Source organism: Nerophis ophidion, linkage group LG20, assembly GCF_033978795.1.
Source record: "Nerophis ophidion isolate RoL-2023_Sa linkage group LG20, RoL_Noph_v1.0, whole genome shotgun sequence".
Classification (NCBI taxonomy): Eukaryota; Metazoa; Chordata; class Actinopteri; order Syngnathiformes; family Syngnathidae; genus Nerophis; species Nerophis ophidion.
Window position 1 is genome coordinate 37,251,597 of NC_084630.1, and position 18,874 is coordinate 37,270,470.

Sequence of the window (18,874 nt, forward strand, 5' to 3'; positions counted from 1 at the left end):
AACAAACTCAGTATGTACAGTATATATATCTGTATATAGCCACAGTTTTGCAAATATAATCAGATTTTATACTAACATCTCGATAGTACACCAGTAATTTAGGAAATACTACATAGGAAAATTATTTTTGAAGTATTTTTTGACATTGCTGCTATTTTATGTGTAAATTATGCCGCATGAAAAAAAGTATTGTTAAAAAGTGGAATAATCCACAATGACAAACTTTAAACACCTAAATAATACACAATATATTTAGAAATGTCAATATGCTACCCTAAAAATACTTTATAATACATATATGTTATTTGATAATTATTTCAATGATCTATGAGCATTTTAATATTTAATTTAGCTATTTAATTATGAGTTGCATTTGATACCATACAATTTACACTGAGATTGTTATCGATTGATGTTTTACCTACATTATATCTGTGAATGTATTCCTCCTTTATATAGAACTTGAAATAAACGAAAGAAAATCCCATTTAATAGTTACATTCTACAACATTTGAATTATTTTAAAAAGTAGGCTTTACTTCACTATCATTTTGAAAAGCGAGCGGTATGATGAAGTCACTTTACACACAAAAAAATCTTACCCAGGGTGAAGAAAGACGGACCAAACGCTAGCATTGTGCCTTTGTAGAAAGTATTTAGAAAAAATACAAGGAATAATGACAATATTGATATGTATCTTAGAAGTCTGAAAACCAAGCTGCGACACAAAAGGAACTCAAAAAGAGGATCCAGCTCTCTGAACACAGACAGGATGCAAGCCTGTTGCTCAAAATGATGCAAGTGCAAGGAAACACTGTACAGTATTTCTTCAGACACATATCTCAACTGCAAAACAATACATGATCAACATTCAGCCCTCCATGAAGTCTGAGCATGCATTCTGTAATATCGACTTTTCTATATGTTGAGGTTCTATGTCTCATCTTATTGTCGTTAGTAGTTGTGTCATTTTCTTTTCTCCCATGTATATTTATTGTATGTCACGTGGTGTCAAATTGAGGATTACTCATGGATAGTGTGTGAATGTGTGTGTATGAATGTGGAAATAGTGTCAAAGTGCTTTGAGTTCCTTAAAAAAGGTAGAAAAGCGCTATACAAGTATAACCCATTTACTATTAGCTGTTAACTAAATCAATCAATCAGTCAATGTTTACTTATATAGCCCTAAATCAATAGTGTCTCAAAGGGCTGCACAAACCACTACGACATCCTCGGTAGGCCCACATAAGGGCAAGGAAAACTCACACCCAGTGGGACATCGGTGACAATAATGACCCAGTGGGACGTCGGTGACAATGATGACTATGAGAACCTTAGAGAGGAGGAAAGCAATGGATGTCGAGCGGGTCTAACATGATACTGTGAAAGTTCAATCCACAATGGATCCAACACAGTCGCGAGAGTCCAGTCCAAAGCGGATCCAACACAGCAGCGAGAGTCCCGTTCATAGCGGAGCCAGCAGGAAACCATCCCAAGCGGAGGCGGATCAGCAGCGCAGAGATGTCCCCAGCCGATACACAGGCAAGCAGTACATGGCCACCGGATCGGACCGGACCCCCTCCACAAGGGAGAGTGGGACATAGAAGAAAAAGAAAAGAAACGGCAGATCAACTGGTCTAAAAAGGGAGTCTATTTAAAGGCTAGAGTATACAAATGAGTTTTAAGGTGGGACTTAAATGTTTCTACTGAGGTGGCATCTCGAACTGTTACCGGGAGGGCATTCCAGAGTACTGGAGCCCGAACGGAAAAAGCTCTATAGCCCGCAGACTTTTTTTGGGCTTTGGGAATCTGGTGCACTCATCCATTACTTGTGGTTAATGCATTGTGCACACTATCCGTCAACCAAAAAAACATATATATATATATATATATATATATATATATATATATATATATATATATATATATATATATATATATATATATATATACATGTATATACTAGGGTGTGTAACGGTACACAAACATTTTGGTTCGGTACATACCTTGGTTTGGAGGTAACGGTTCGGCTAATTTTCGGCACAGTAAGAAAACAACAAAATATACATTTTTGGGTTATTTATTTACCAAATTTGTAAACAATGGCTTTATCCTTTTAACACTGGGAACACTATAATAATTCTGCCCACGTTAATCCACATTAAACTGCCTCAAGTTGTTGCTCGGATTAAATAAAATGACAAAACTTTTCTTCTACATATAAAAAGTGCAACATTAAACAGTATATATATATATATATATATATATATATATATATATATATATATATATATATATATATATATATATATATATATATATATATATATATATATATATATATATATATATAATGTTCTGTACCGTACACTTTAAATCTACTTCACTACCACAGTTGCAATATTATTATTAGCAGTAGAAATAGAATGGATGGATGGACTTACTTTTTCTGGGTTTTCACTTTTAAACGATTTTATTTACATTCCAAAGCCTTTTTTTTAATATATGTTTTCAGTTGACTTATTGGCGCCAGTACTGTGTTCTGCTCACTAGATGTCACTGTGATTTAGGGTAAGGAAGGACAACCACTGTTTTACAGTAAAGTTTAATATGCTGGAAAAGACCAAACACAAAATTGACAATAAAATGTGACATTTTATACCAAGAAAAATACATGTTTTTGTTTTTATATTTTTTATGTATTCAAACTATATATTTGAAACAATGACATATGTCTCAATTCTTTCATGTATTCATGTTTAAGATATTTATATTTTATTTAGGCAGGTAGGTCAATTGAGAACCATTTAGTGGACACAATCAAACAAACATACAAAATATATATTTAAAATATCTATGAAATATGCTGATTGGTTGGGAAAAATGACATAGTTCCAGTGTGCTGTCTTCTCCTGCCAGGTTTCCAAATATGCTTCCTTGGCTGCAATTTGTTGCAAATAAAAAGTTAGCAAAATGGAAAGTGTCCCCACATGGTTGTTTGGGTGAACATTTTCCAAAACAATGTGCGTTTGTTATTCAGACGAATACACCACATTGTGGCGCTTTAATTAAACCCCATTAATCAGATTGACTTGAAATTTCTCACACAGCTTTGTTGTGCGCTACTAAAAAAAAACACAGACATTTTCGGACACAGGTGTCAAACTCATGGCCCCTGGGCCCAGATCTGGTCCGCCACATCACTTTACGTGCCTCGCAAAAGCCAGATAATAAAATGTGTTGTTAAAGTATTTTATCTTTCTCCGTCTTGATGGAAAATATTACATGCAGTTGCATATCTTCACAACTTTAATATGATCTAATAATGCTGCGAATACAATATATATATATATATATATATATATATATATATATATATATATATATATATATATATATATACATATATATATATATATTTGTATTAGTACAGGCCAAAAGTTTGGGCCCACTTTCTCATTTCAATGCGTTTTCTTTATTTTCATGACTATTTACATTGTAGATTGTCACTGAAGGCATCAAAACTATGACACCTTTGAAGTGAAAACCATTTCAAGTGACTACCTCTTGAAGCTCATGGAGAGAATGCCAAGAGTGTGCAAAGCATTAATCAGAGCAAAAGGTGGCTATTTTGAAGAAACTAGAATATAAAACATGTTTTCAGTTATTTCACCTTGTTTTGTTAAGTACATAACTCCACATGTCTTCATTCATAGTTTTGATGTGACAATCTACAATGTAAATAGTCATGAAAATAAAGAAAACGCATTGAATGAGAAGGTGTGTCCAAACTTTTGGCCTCTACTGTATATGAAATAATAATAAATACTTAAATATCTGTTTGGCTTATGATTTCAAAGCATCCATCCAATTTTGCATTGTGAAAAAAATGTCAATAGATTTTACAGTTAAAAAGATTCCATCTCAGTTGCCAGAATTTTACCGTAAAAAACATAAGTACCATTGTTCCATTTACAGTTATGCACTGTTAAAAACAACAACCGTAGACTTTACGGTAAAAAAATCCAAACAAATTGGCAGCTCAGTTGACAGAATTTCACCGCAAAAAACATTGTGTATGTCACGCCTATGGATCATGTTTTTTTTTTGTCATGTTCAGTTTTGTTTTTTGGACACTTGTTTCCGGCTTTGGCACCTCTTTGTTTCCATAGCAACTCATTAGTTTCAGCTGTCATGTCATGCACCTGTACAATCATCGATGATGTCACTGCTATTTAAGACATTCTGTTTCTGCTCTTCGTGTTGGCAACTTTACCTACCTGCATACACCCATGTTCTTCATCTACTTCATGCCTTGCTATGCTGTTCGTTTTTGTCCACGCCACGTAAGTTTTGTATTTCTGACTCAGTGCTAGTTTTTTTTTTTCATGCCACAGTGCAAGTGTTTTTGTTTCATGTTTGTATTTTGTAGCCTAGTAGTCGTACCTCCTTGTGAGCGCCCCTTGTTTGCTTTTTTGTAGTTTTGTTAGAATATAAATAAAAATGTACCTTCATTGACGCCTGGCTCATGCCAATCATCCTTTGCGTCGAAGAAACAATCCAAGTCCAAGTCCAAGTTTGACGGTATATGCAAAAAAAATGATTTATGATTAAAGGAGGTGCTTTGGAGAACATTTTAAAGTTCAATCTTAGTGACCAAAATATCCAATTTTTCGTCGAACCTGACGTGCCAGCAAAATTTGGGGAGTTTTCTTGCATGTTTCTTGCATTTCAACGCCTCAAAAGGGCGTTGAAATGCATAGAATAATAATGAATTTAATAGGACCCTTTCGGTGCCTGCTGCTCGGGCCTTAATAATCAAAAGCACAGTTATGTAACAATATCATCAGGCACATTTTTAGACATTTACACACACATATTTTTACCGTTACAAATGGCCCGGAATTGATTAACGTGGACCCCGACTTAAACAAGTTGAAAAACTTATTGGGGTGTTACTATTTAGTGGTCAATTGTACGGAATATGTACTGTACTGTGCAATCTACTAATAAAAGTATCTATCAATCAATCAACCCTCTTTGGGCAGCCGTAACTGCGATGTGGCCCTCAGCAAAAACAAGTTTGACACTCCTGCTTTTAAGTGTTTAGCTGAAACCACCTTTCGGGGACAGGAGTATAACATTTCAGCAAGATTTGTTAAAAACATGGCTGCCGTCAAGCAGGGGAACCTCAGTTCCATAAGTCATCGGGCAGTTTCTGAGGATATCTGTATTCTATATATTAGTGGTTCCATCCATCCATTTTCTACCGCTTATTCCCTTTTGGGGTCGCGGGGGGTCAGCTACAATCGGGCGGAACTAAATTGGCCCTAGTGTGTGAATGTGAGTGTGAATGTTGTCTGTCTATATTAGTGGTTCTCCACCTTTTTTCAGTCATGTACCCCTTGTGAACATTTTTTTAATTCAAGTACCCCCTAATCAGAGCAAAGCATTTTTGGTTGCAAAACAGAGATAAAGAAGTAAAATACAACACTATGTCATCAGTTACTGATTTATTAAATTGTATAACAGTGCAAAATTTTGCTCTTTTGTAGTGGTCTTTCTTGAACTATTTGGAAAAAAGATATAAAAATAACTAAAAACTTGTTGAAAGTGATTCAATTATAAATACAGATTTCTCCACATAGAAGTAATCATCAACTTAAAGTGCCCTCTTTGGGGATTGTAATAGAGATCCATCTGGATTCATCAACTTACTTCTAAACATTTCTTCACAAAAAAAGACATCTTTAACATCAAAATTTATGGAACATGTCCACAAAAAAATCTAGTTGTCAACACTGAATATTGCATTGTTGTATTTCTTTTCACACTTTATGAACTTACATTCATATTTTGTTGAAGTATTATTCATTAAATGTATTTATAAAAGATTTTTGAATTGTTGCTATTTTTAGAATGTTTTTGAAAAATCTCACGTACCCCTTGGCATACCTTCAAGTACCCCCAGGGGTAGGCGTACCCCACATTTGAGAACCACTGCTGTATATGCTAGCTTGTAGGGCTGGGCGATATATGGAATACAATACTCGATGTATCGCGGGTTTGTCTCTGTGCGATGTTGGAAATGACTATTTTGTGAGTATTGGAGTATACGTTCTCACGCAGTTGCTTTTAGCTGCGGGCATTACACTACAGGCTCTTCTCACTCTCTTGTCTCTCCTTCTCACAGAAACATAAAACAAGCGCACCTTCTTACATACGTCACATGCTGTCGCGCGTGCAACGTCATACGGCCTCGCGGAGCAGAGAGGTAGTGGCGTGTGTAATGTTAGCTTTGATGCTAGTGGTGCAAACGTACCGGTGCGAGTGGTAATACGAGAAAGAAGGGGTGCAAATCTGCTAACAAATGGATGAAGAATTAATTCCCAAGAAAAAACAGCAGGGGGTCCATCGTCCGGCGGTGGTTTGGCTTCAAGTGGGAAGATTCCTTGCCCTTTTGTGGGTTCTTCCGAGGATGTTGTAGTCGTAATGATTTGTGCAGTCCTTTGAGACATTTGTGATTTGGGGCTATATAAATAAACATTGATTGATTGATTGATGTTGAACAGACAACCGTAATATGTCAAGTATGCGGCAAAAGCGTTGCTGCAAAAATTTGTAGCATCATTTGAAAAGCCACCTGCTAGAGAATGAAGAGTGCTTGAAACTGCCAACAAAATGCCAAAGCAACCAGCACTGACCCAATTCAGTCTGCCGTCTTCCATTTCCACATCAACACCTTATGACAAAAGTAGTCAACAACAGAAGGAGATAACGTCCGCATGAACCTACCACATAGTGAAGGACATACACTATTTGATTTCCTGTCATGCAGCTCATTTTTATTTGACAGTTATTGAAATATCTTGTGTGACATCATGCACAAAAGTGCACTTTATTTGTTTTAAACTATTGTAGTGGCGTTCTGTACAAAAAAGTGCGCTTAAATTTAGTGTTGTTTTGGGGCGGTATAGCTTGATTGGTAGAGTGGCCGTGCCAGCAACTTGAGGGTTCCAGGTTCGATCCCTGCTTCCGCCATCCTTGTCACTGCCGTTGTGTCCTTGGGCAAGACACTTTACCCACCTGCTCCTAGTGGCACCCACACTGCTTTAAAAATGTAACTTAGATATTGGGTTCCACAATGTAAAGCGCTTTGAGTCACTAGTGCAGGTGTCGGCAACCCAAAATGTTGAAAGAGCAATATTGGACCAAAATTACAAAAACAAATATGTCTGGAGCCGCAACAAATTAAAAACCAGATTACATACAGATAGTGTGTCATGAGATATAAATTGAATTATGAGGACTTAAAGGAAACTAAATGAGCTCAAATATAGCTACAAATGAGACATAATGATGCAATATGTACATACAGCTAGCCTAAATAGCATGTTAGCATCGATTAGCTTGCAGTCATGCAGGGACCAAATAAGTCTGATTAGCATTTCACACACGTCAATAACATCAACAAAACTCACCTTTGTGCATTCATTCAGTTTGGTTGACAAAATGAGACGGAAAAAGAAGTGGCATAAATCACGTTGGAGAAAGTTATGCATGTAAACAAACCACGGTGAGTTCAAGGACCGCTAAAATGAGTAGGACAAAACATCCATCCATCCATCATCTTCCGCTTATCCGAGGTCGGGTCGCGGGGGCAACAGCCTAAGCAGGTAAACCGCTAAAATGAGTGGGACAAAACATCCATTTATCCATCCATCATCTTCCGCTTATCCGAGGTCGGGTCGCGGGGGCAACAGCCTAAGCAGGGAAACCCAGACTTCCCTCTCCCCAGCCACTTCGTCTAGCTCTTCCCGGGGGATTCCGAGGCGTTCCCAGGCCAGCCGGGAGACATAGTCTTCCCAACGTGTCCTGGGTCTTCCCCGTGGCCTCCTACCGGTTGGACGTGCCCTAAACACCTCCCTAGGGAGGTGTTCAGGTGGCATCCTGACCAGATGCCCGAACCACCTCATCTGGCTCCTCTCGATGTGAAGGAGCAGCGGCTTTACTTTGAGTTCCTCTCGGATGGCAGAGCTTCTCACCCTATCTCTAAGGGAGAGACCCACCACACGGCGGAGGAAACTCATTTGGGCCGCTTGTACCCGTGATCTTGTCCTTTCGGTCATGACCCAAAGCTCATGACCATAGGTGAGGATGGGAACGTAGATCGACCGGTAAATTGAGAGCTTTGCCTTCCGGCTCAGCTCCTTCTTCACCACAATGGATCGATACAATGTCCGCATGACTGAAGACGCCGCACCGATCCGCCTGTCGATCTCACGATCCACTCTTCCCTCACTCGTGAACAAGACTCCTAGGTACTTGAACTCCTCCACTTGGGGCAGGGTCTCCTCCCCAACCCGGAGATGGCACTCCACCCTTTTCCGGGCGAGAACCATGGGCTCGGACTTGGAGGTGCTGATTCTCATTCCGGCCGCTTCACACTCGGCTGCGAACCGATCCAGCGAGAGCTGAAGATCCCGGCCAGATGAAGCCATCAGGACCACATCGTCTGCAAAAAGCAGAGACCTAATCCTGCGGTCACCAAACCAGAACCCCTCAACGCCTTGACTGCGCCTAGAAATTCTGTCCATAAAAGTTATGAACAGGACAAAACAGCTCTCACCAAATACTGGAATCAGTGAAGCATGTTTAATATAAACAATGTGCTTCATAGCAATTAGGGAGGTTTGTGTCATGTTTGTCCTCCTACAGAAACCAAATTAAAACAAAAAATATGTTTTTCCCCTCATTTTCATTTTTCATATATTTTTGAAAAAGCTCCAGAGAGTCACTAAGGCGGCGCTAACGAGCAGCATGCGGCTCCAGAGCCCCGGGTTGCCGACCCCTGCACTAGACAGAAGTGCTATATAAAAAAAAAATAATGATAATAATAATTTGTTATATTATCTTAGTGACATCATGCACAAAAGTGCAGTCATAGCTTATTTTAAAATGTCTCTGACAATCTTGCACTTTCTGTTTTGAAATGACATGAATGTTTGTGCCACTGCTTAATAACTGTTATATAAATACACTTTTGCTCAATTGATTAATGGTAGGAAATGGATGGATGGATGGACTGCATGAAAGTTTAAAAGTAGCATATATAAATGCAGTATGAAGAAGAATGTTTGAATGTAGACACATAGAATCATCATACTGCTGTCATTATATGCATCAAGTGTTCATTCAAGGCTAAGGCCAAATATGGAGATATATATGGTGTATCGTGACATGGTCTAAAAATATGGAGATATTCATTAAAGGCCAAATCGCCCAGCCCGACAAGCATGTCTTTCCAAGAACACACCAAAGGGGGCGCCACAAGTTGAAAAAAAAAAAAACAGAGGACACCCAAGTGGTTGTTAACCCCCTAGTGCTGAATAAAGACCCTCATCCATGCTTGTTCCCTGGGGGCACTTATCGCCTATCATGCCCGGCGTCAGGCAACAGCGGCGGGCCAAGTCGGAGCATCGCTGGAGGAGCTAATGGAGAAGAGAAGAAGAAGTGAAGGGAGGAGGAGTATGAGAGTCTGTGTGTGTGAGCCAGCAAAGAGCCGGACCACCCACCCGGAGGATTCAGAGGCAGAGGATTCACAGCCCATTCTGTTGACCTGCCACACCGCCCCGGCTCTGGGCAAGACCCTCCCCAATTGTTCCGCCCGCTAACATGAGGAGGAGGAGGAGGAGGCGGAGGTGGTGGAGCAGTAAACAGCGGGCTGAGTTTCTCTCCTTCAGCGCACAAAAGGCGTCTGAATTGTGTCGGGGCCTGGAGCACGTTTGGAGTGGCCCTGAATGCAACATCTGTGGAGGCCCAGCCCCACCCACAAAATGCTATTTTGCTGTTCAAGCACACTGACAAGCTGTTTTCTTCTTCTTCTTCTTCTTCGCTGCCGCGCCACGCCCCTTTTTCACTGTAACTCACGTTGGCCTTCCAGGAACACTTCACAACAATTACACATTTAAAGCAATCACACCCACATCGCCGATTAAAACTGGGATTTTGTGCCTTCTGACCATGTCGCTGGTCAGGGTGGAAAACACAGAAGTCCAGCTCTGAAAGTGCCGGCTGACCAGTTGTCTGAACTTGAAGATGCTGAGAAGATCATGGAGGTCACTTTGTTACTTTGTCACTTTATCACTTTGTCACTTTGTCACTTTATCACTTTATCACCTCCACTATTGACAGGAGCTTGTCAAGTCAGGTGAGATCAAAGATCAAAATACATTATTGAGTTTGACTTTATTTGGAACATGCATGCATACAACGTGATACATCACACATGCATGCATACAACATGATACATCACACATGCATGCATACAACATGATACATCACACATGCATGCATACAACGTGATACATCACACATGCATGCATACAACATGATACATCACACATGCATGCATACAACATGATACATCACACATGCATGCATACAACATGATACATCACACATGCATGCATACAACGTGATACATCACACATGCATGCATACAACGTGATACATCACACATGCATGCATACAACATGATACATCACACATGCATGCATACAACATGTTACATCACACATGCATGCATACAACACGATACATCACACATGCATGCATACAACACGATACATCACACATGCATGCATACAACATGATACATCACACATGCACGCATACAACATGATACATCACACATGCACGCATACAACACGATACATCACACATGCATGCATACAACATGATACATCACACATGCATGCATACAACACGATACATCACACATGCATGCATACAACACGATACATCACACATGCATGCATACAACATGATACATCACACATGCATGCATACAACATGATACATCACACATGCATGCATACAACATGATACATCACACATGCATGCATACAACATGATACATCACACATGCATGCATACAACATGATACATCACACATGCATGCATACAACATGATACATCACACATGCATGCATACAACATGATACATCACACATGCATGCATACAACATGATACATCACACATGCATGCATACAACATGATACATCACACATGCATGCATACAACATGATACATCACACATGCATGCATACAACATGATACATCACACATGCATGCATACAACATGATACATCACACATGCATGCATACAACATGATACATCACACATGCATGCATACAACATGATACATCACACATGCATGCATACAACACGATACATCACACATGCATGCATACAACACGATACATCACACATGCATGCATACAACACGATACATGACACATGCATGCATACAACATGATACATCACACATGCATGCATACAACATGATGCATCACACATGCATGCATACAACATGATGCATCACACATGCATGCATACAACATGATACATCACACATGCATGCCTACATGATACATCACACATGCATGCATACAACATGATACATCACACATGCATGCATACAACATGATACATCACACATGCATGCATACAACATGATACATCACACATGCATGCATACAACATGATACATCACACATGCATGCATACAACATGATGCATCACACATGCATGCATACAACACGATGCATCACACATGCATGCATACAACACGATACATCACACATGCATGCATACAACACGATACATCACACATGCATGCATACAACATGATACATCACACATGCATGCATACAACATGATACATCACACATGCATGCATACAACATGATGCATCACACATGCATGCATACAACATGATACATCACACATGCATGCATACAACATGATACATCACACATGCATGCATACAACATGATACATCACACATGCATGCATACAACATGATACATCACACATGCATGCATACAACATGATACATCACACATGCATGCATACAACATGATACATCACACATGCATGCATACAACATGATACATCACACATGCATGCATACAACACGATACATCACACATGCATGCATACAACACGATACATCACACATGCATGCATACAACACGATACATGACACATGCATGCATACAACATGATACATCACACATGCATGCATACAACATGATGCATCACACATGCATGCATACAACATGATGCATCACACATGCATGCATACAACATGATACATCACACATGCATGCCTACATGATACATCACACATGCATGCATACAACATGATACATCACACATGCATGCATACAACATGATACATCACACATGCATGCATACAACATGATACATCACACATGCATGCATACAACATGATACATCACACATGCATGCATACAACATGATGCATCACACATGCATGCATACAACACGATGCATCACACATGCATGCATACAACACGATACATCACACATGCATGCATACAACACGATACATCACACATGCATGCATACAACATGATACATCACACATGCATGCATACAACATGATACATCACACATGCATGCATACAACATGATGCATCACACATGCATGCATACAACATGATACATCACACATGCATGCATACAACATGATACATCACACATGCATGCATACAACATGATACATCACACATGCATGCATACAACACGATACATCACACATGCATGCATACAACACGATACATCACACATGCATGCATACAACATGATACATCACACATGCATGCATACAACACGATACATCACACATGCATGCATACAACACGATACATCACACATGCATGCATACAACATGATGCATCACACATGCATGCATACAACATGATACATCACACATGCATGCATACATCATGATACATCACACATGCATGCATACAACACGATACATCACACATGCATGCATACAACACGATACATCACACATGCATGCATACAACACGATACATCACACATGCATGCATACAACATGATACATCACACATGCATGCATACAACATGATACATCACACATGCATGCATACAACATGATACATCACACATGCAAGCATACAACATGATACATCACACATGCATGCATACAACATGATACATCACACATGCATGCATACAACATGATACATCACACATGCATGCATACAACATGATACATCACACATGCATGCATACAACACGATACATCACACATGCATGCATACAACACGATACATCACACATGCATGCATACAACATGATACATCACACATGCATGCATACAACATGATACATCACACATGCATGCATACAACATGATACATCACACATGCATGCATACAACATGATACATCACACATGCATGCACACAACATGATACATCACACATGCATGCATACAACATGATACATCACACATGCATGCATACAACACGATACATCACACATGCATGCATACAACACGATACATCACACATGCATGCATACAACATGATACATCACACATGCATGCATACAACACGATACATCACACATGCATGCATACAACACGATACATCACACATGCATGCATACAACATGATGCATCACACATGCATGCATACAACATGATACATCACACATGCATGCATACATCATGATACATCACACATGCATGCATACAACATGATACATCACACATGCATGCACACAACATGATACATCACACATGCATGCATACAACATGATACATCACACATGCATGCATACAACATGATACATCACACATGCATGCATACAACATGATACATCACACATGCATGCATACAACATGATACATCACACATGCATGCCTACATGATACATCACACATGCATGCATACAACATGATACATCACACATGCATGCATACAACATGATACATCACACATGCATGCACACAACACGATACATCACACATGCATGCATACAACATGATACATCACACATGCATGCATACAACATGATACATCACACATGCATGCACACAACACGATACATCACACATGCATGCATACAACATGATGCATCACACATGCATGCATACAACATGATACATCACACATGCATGCATACATCATGATACATCACACATGCATGCATACAACACGATACATCACACATGCATGCATACAACACGATACATCACACATGCATGCATACAACACGATACATCACACATGCATGCATACAACATGATACATCACACATGCATGCATACAACATGATACATCACACATGCATGCATACAACATGATACATCACACATGCAAGCATACAACATGATACATCACACATGCATGCATACAACATGATACATCACACATGCATGCATACAACATGATACATCACACATGCATGCATACAACATGATACATCACACATGCATGCATACAACACGATACATCACACATGCATGCATACAACACGATACATCACACATGCATGCATACAACATGATACATCACACATGCATGCATACAACATGATACATCACACATGCATGCATACAACATGATACATCACACATGCATGCATACAACATGATACATCACACATGCATGCACACAACATGATACATCACACATGCATGCATACAACATGATACATCACACATGCATGCATACAACACGATACATCACACATGCATGCATACAACACGATACATCACACATGCATGCATACAACATGATACATCACACATGCATGCATACAACACGATACATCACACATGCATGCATACAACACGATACATCACACATGCATGCATACAACATGATGCATCACACATGCATGCATACAACATGATACATCACACATGCATGCATACATCATGATACATCACACATGCATGCATACAACATGATACATCACACATGCATGCACACAACATGATACATCACACATGCATGCATACAACATGATACATCACACATGCATGCATACAACATGATACATCACACATGCATGCATACAACATGATACATCACACATGCATGCATACAACATGATACATCACACATGCATGCCTACATGATACATCACACATGCATGCATACAACATGATACATCACACATGCATGCATACAACATGATACATCACACATGCATGCATACAACATGATACATCACACATGCATGCATACAACATGATACATCACACATGCATGCATACAACATGATACATCACACATGCATGCATACAACACGATACATCACACATGCATGCATACAACACGATACATCACACATGCATGCATACAACATGATACATCACACATGCATGCATACAACATGATACATCACACATGCATGCATACAACATGATACATCACACATGCATGCATACAACATGATACATCACACATGCATGCATACAACATGATACATCACACATGCATGCATACAACATGATACATCACACATGCATGCATACAACATGATACATCACACATGCATGCACACAACATGATACATCACACATGCATGCATACAACATGATACATCACACATGCATGCATACAACATGATACATCACACATGCATGCATACAACATGATACATCACACATGCATGCATACAACACGATACATCACACATGCATGCATACAACATGATACATCACACATGCATGCATACAACATGATACATCACACATGCATGCATACAACACGATACATCACACATGCATGCATACAACATGATACATCACACATGCATGCATACAACATGATGCATCACACATGCATGCATACAACATGATACATCACACATGCATGCATACAACATGATACATCACACATGCATGCATACAACACGATACATCACACATGCATGCATACAACACGATACATCACACATGCATGCATACAACACGATACATCACACATGCATGCATACAACATGATGCATCACACATGCATGCATACAACATGATACATCACACATGCATGCATACAACATGATACATCACACATGCATGCATACAACATGATACATCACACATGCATGCATACAACATGATACATCACACATGCATGCATACAACATGATACATCACACATGCGTGGGATTTCAGTATTTTTGATTGAATTAATAAATGGTTTGTAGGTTCTCTCCATCCAACATGATGTATTATTCTAACTGAATGAATGAAGTAAACCTTTGTAGTTATTTCCCAATATTTCTGCACAGTAACTCAGATTTGGTAACACTAGTGAGCAGTAGAAGCATTATTTAATGCTTCCGATAAAATATTATAATTATTATTATAAGGGGACGGCGTGGTGCAGTTGGGAGAGTGGCTGTGCCAGCAACCTTACGGTTCCTGGTTCAATCCCCACCTTCTACCATCCTAGTCACAGCCGTTGTGTCCTTGAGCAAGACACTTCACCCTTGCTCCTGATGGGTGCTGGTTAGGGCCTTGCATGGCAGCTCCCTCCATCAGTGTGTGAATGTGTGTGTGAATGTGGAAATAGTGTCAAAGCGCTTTGAGTTCCTTAAAAAAGGTAGATGGCACTATACAAGTATAACACATATATATTTATTTACATAAAGTAATATAAGTATTTCAGTTTAACAGTGAATTCTAGAACCAACAAGTTGTTACATCCAGGGATGGGTACATGAATCTGTATTGTCATATAACCTTTGGAACAAATTATGGAATCTGCAGACTTGGATCATGTTAATTTTGTAGGAAAAGAAAAACAGATAGCCCTTTGTCACCGATTCTGTTCATAACTTTTATGGACAGAATTTCTAGGCGCAGTCAAGGCCTTGAGGGGTTCCGGTTTGGTGGCCGCGGGATTAGGTCTCTGCTTTTTGCAGATGATGTGGTCCTGTTGGCTTCATCTGGCCAGGATCTTCAGCTCTCACTGGATCGGTTCGCAGCCGAGTGTGAAGCGACCGGAATGAGAATCAGCACCTCCAAGTCCGAGTCCATGGTTCTCTCCCGGAAAAGGGTGGAGTGCCATCTCCGGGTTGGGGAGGAGACCCTGCCCCAAGTGGAGGAGTTCAAGTACCTAGGAGTCTTGTTCACGAGTGGGGGAAGAGTGGATGGTGAGATCGACAGGCGGATCGGTGCGGCGTCTTCAGTAATGCGGACGTTGTACCGATCCGTTGTGGTGAAGAAGGAGCTGAGCCGGAAGGCAAAGCTCTCAATTTACCGGTCGATCTACGTTCCCATCCTCACCTATGGTCATGAGCTTTGGGTCATGACCGAAAGGATAAGATCACGGGTACAAGCGGCCCAAATGAGTTTCCTCCGCCGGGTGGCGGGTCTCTCCCTTAGAGATAGGGTGAGAAGCTCTGCCATCCGGGAGGAACTCAAAGTAAAGCCGCTGCTCCTTCACATCGAGAGGAGCCAGATGAGGTGGTTCGGGCATCTGGTCAGGATGCCACCCGAACGCCTCCCGAGGGAGGTGTTTAGGGCACGTCCAACCGGTAGGAGGCCACGGGGAAGACCCAGGACACGTTGGGAACGCCTTGGGATCCCCCGGGAAGAGCTAGACGAAGTGGCTGGGGAGAGGGAAGTCTGGGCTTCCCTGCTTAGGCTGCTGCCCCCGCGACCCGACCTCGGATAAGCGGAAGAAGATGGATGGATGGATGGATAGACCTTTTTTTTTGTTTTGATAAAATTGATTGTCATTTTTTTTTAGAGAGATGTGAAATGATCTGGCGGGTCGGATTTGACCCATGGGCTTTGAGTTTGACAGGTGATTGACATTCATACAATCTGCCAAATGAAGACAAATAAGAGTTTAAAGAGAGAGGCAGTGAGTGTTCTTGTTGTTGTGTGTTTCTTCTACGTTTGTTTGTTTGTTGAAGTTGGGTGGAAACACAAGAATGAGATTGTGAAGGCACACTTGTGGATCTTCCAGGCCGTAAAGCCCAACGTGGCGTGCAGGAGCAGAGTCCGCTGTCCCAACTTTACTCTGTGATGGAGGTTTACTCTAAAGGAGGTTAGTGAAGGGGCTCTTCTTCTTTTGAACTTTGATGACATCATAGAACTGAGCTATGAAGTAGATGGATGTGTCCCTCCTCTCCTTTGCTGCGGCGAGTCCATCCATCAACATCACCTTCAGAGTTACCCCCCATCGCCCCGCCATGTTTTTTTCCCCTCCACCACTGAGACGTTTCACTTTAATTGAAGGGGAAAACAAAATCCTTGACATACTTCCTGGTCACTCATTTTCTTTAATCAATTTCCTCCCTTTTGGCCCTATATCATCTGTAATTACTTTGCCTTACACACACACACACACACACACACACACACACACACACACACACACACACACACTCTTGTATTTCTTTCCTTCTTGAGACCTGAGAAAAAAATGCCTACCTCTTTAGGACCAGCCTTTCTAGACATTTACAACATTTATAATTATACATACTATGCAAATATAAAAAAGCTTGTTGTGAAAAATGAGTTGGAATTTTGCAAGAAGTAGGTCACAATTTCACAAGTAAAGCTTGTTTTTTTTTTGCCAGTATTATAATAAAAGTCGTACTTTTACTCAAGGCAAGTCAACATTTTAGAAGAAAAACTGAACATTTGTGCAATATTCTGATAAAAGTTGGAATTTTTCTCTAACAGTCAGAATTTTACAAGGAAAGCTTGAAATTTGGGCAATTTTATGAAAATAGTCGTAATTCTACTTGACCAAAGTAATTTTTATTAAGAAAACGTTAAAATGTCGGCAATATTATAATAATAATCTGAATTTTACTTGGCAAAATTATGACAAAAGTCATAATTTTACTCAAAAATGTTTTTGCAAGAGTTTGTGATATTTTACAAGAACGACAAACAAATGGCAATATTGTGATAAAAAGTCAGAATTTTATATCACAAATGCCACCATCTTGCATTAAAAAGTGATAATTTTACATAAAAAAATTATAATTCTA

At 39.9% G+C, this 18,874-nt stretch overlaps 1 protein-coding gene and 1 long non-coding RNA gene across 3 annotated transcripts in view; both read right to left on the reverse strand.

The window, feature by feature from the left end:
- The window catches only part of si:dkey-27h10.2 (uncharacterized), a 46,153-nt gene extending 45,356 nt beyond the window's left edge, over positions 1-797 (reverse strand). Inside the window, exon 1 of one of the 2 annotated variants that reach the window (XM_061881203.1) lies at positions 603-756. In XM_061881203.1, the coding sequence (XP_061737187.1) occupies positions 603-636 (34 nt within the window). In that variant the 5' untranslated portion in view covers positions 637-756. Of the gene's footprint in view, positions 1-602 lie in introns of both variants that reach the window. The other variant, XM_061881202.1, reaches the window with a different exon arrangement.
- LOC133539116 (uncharacterized) overlaps positions 1-18,874 on the reverse strand; it is a 1,110,877-nt gene that overhangs the window by 45,880 nt on the left and 1,046,123 nt on the right. The gene's annotated exons all lie outside the window — the stretch shown is intronic.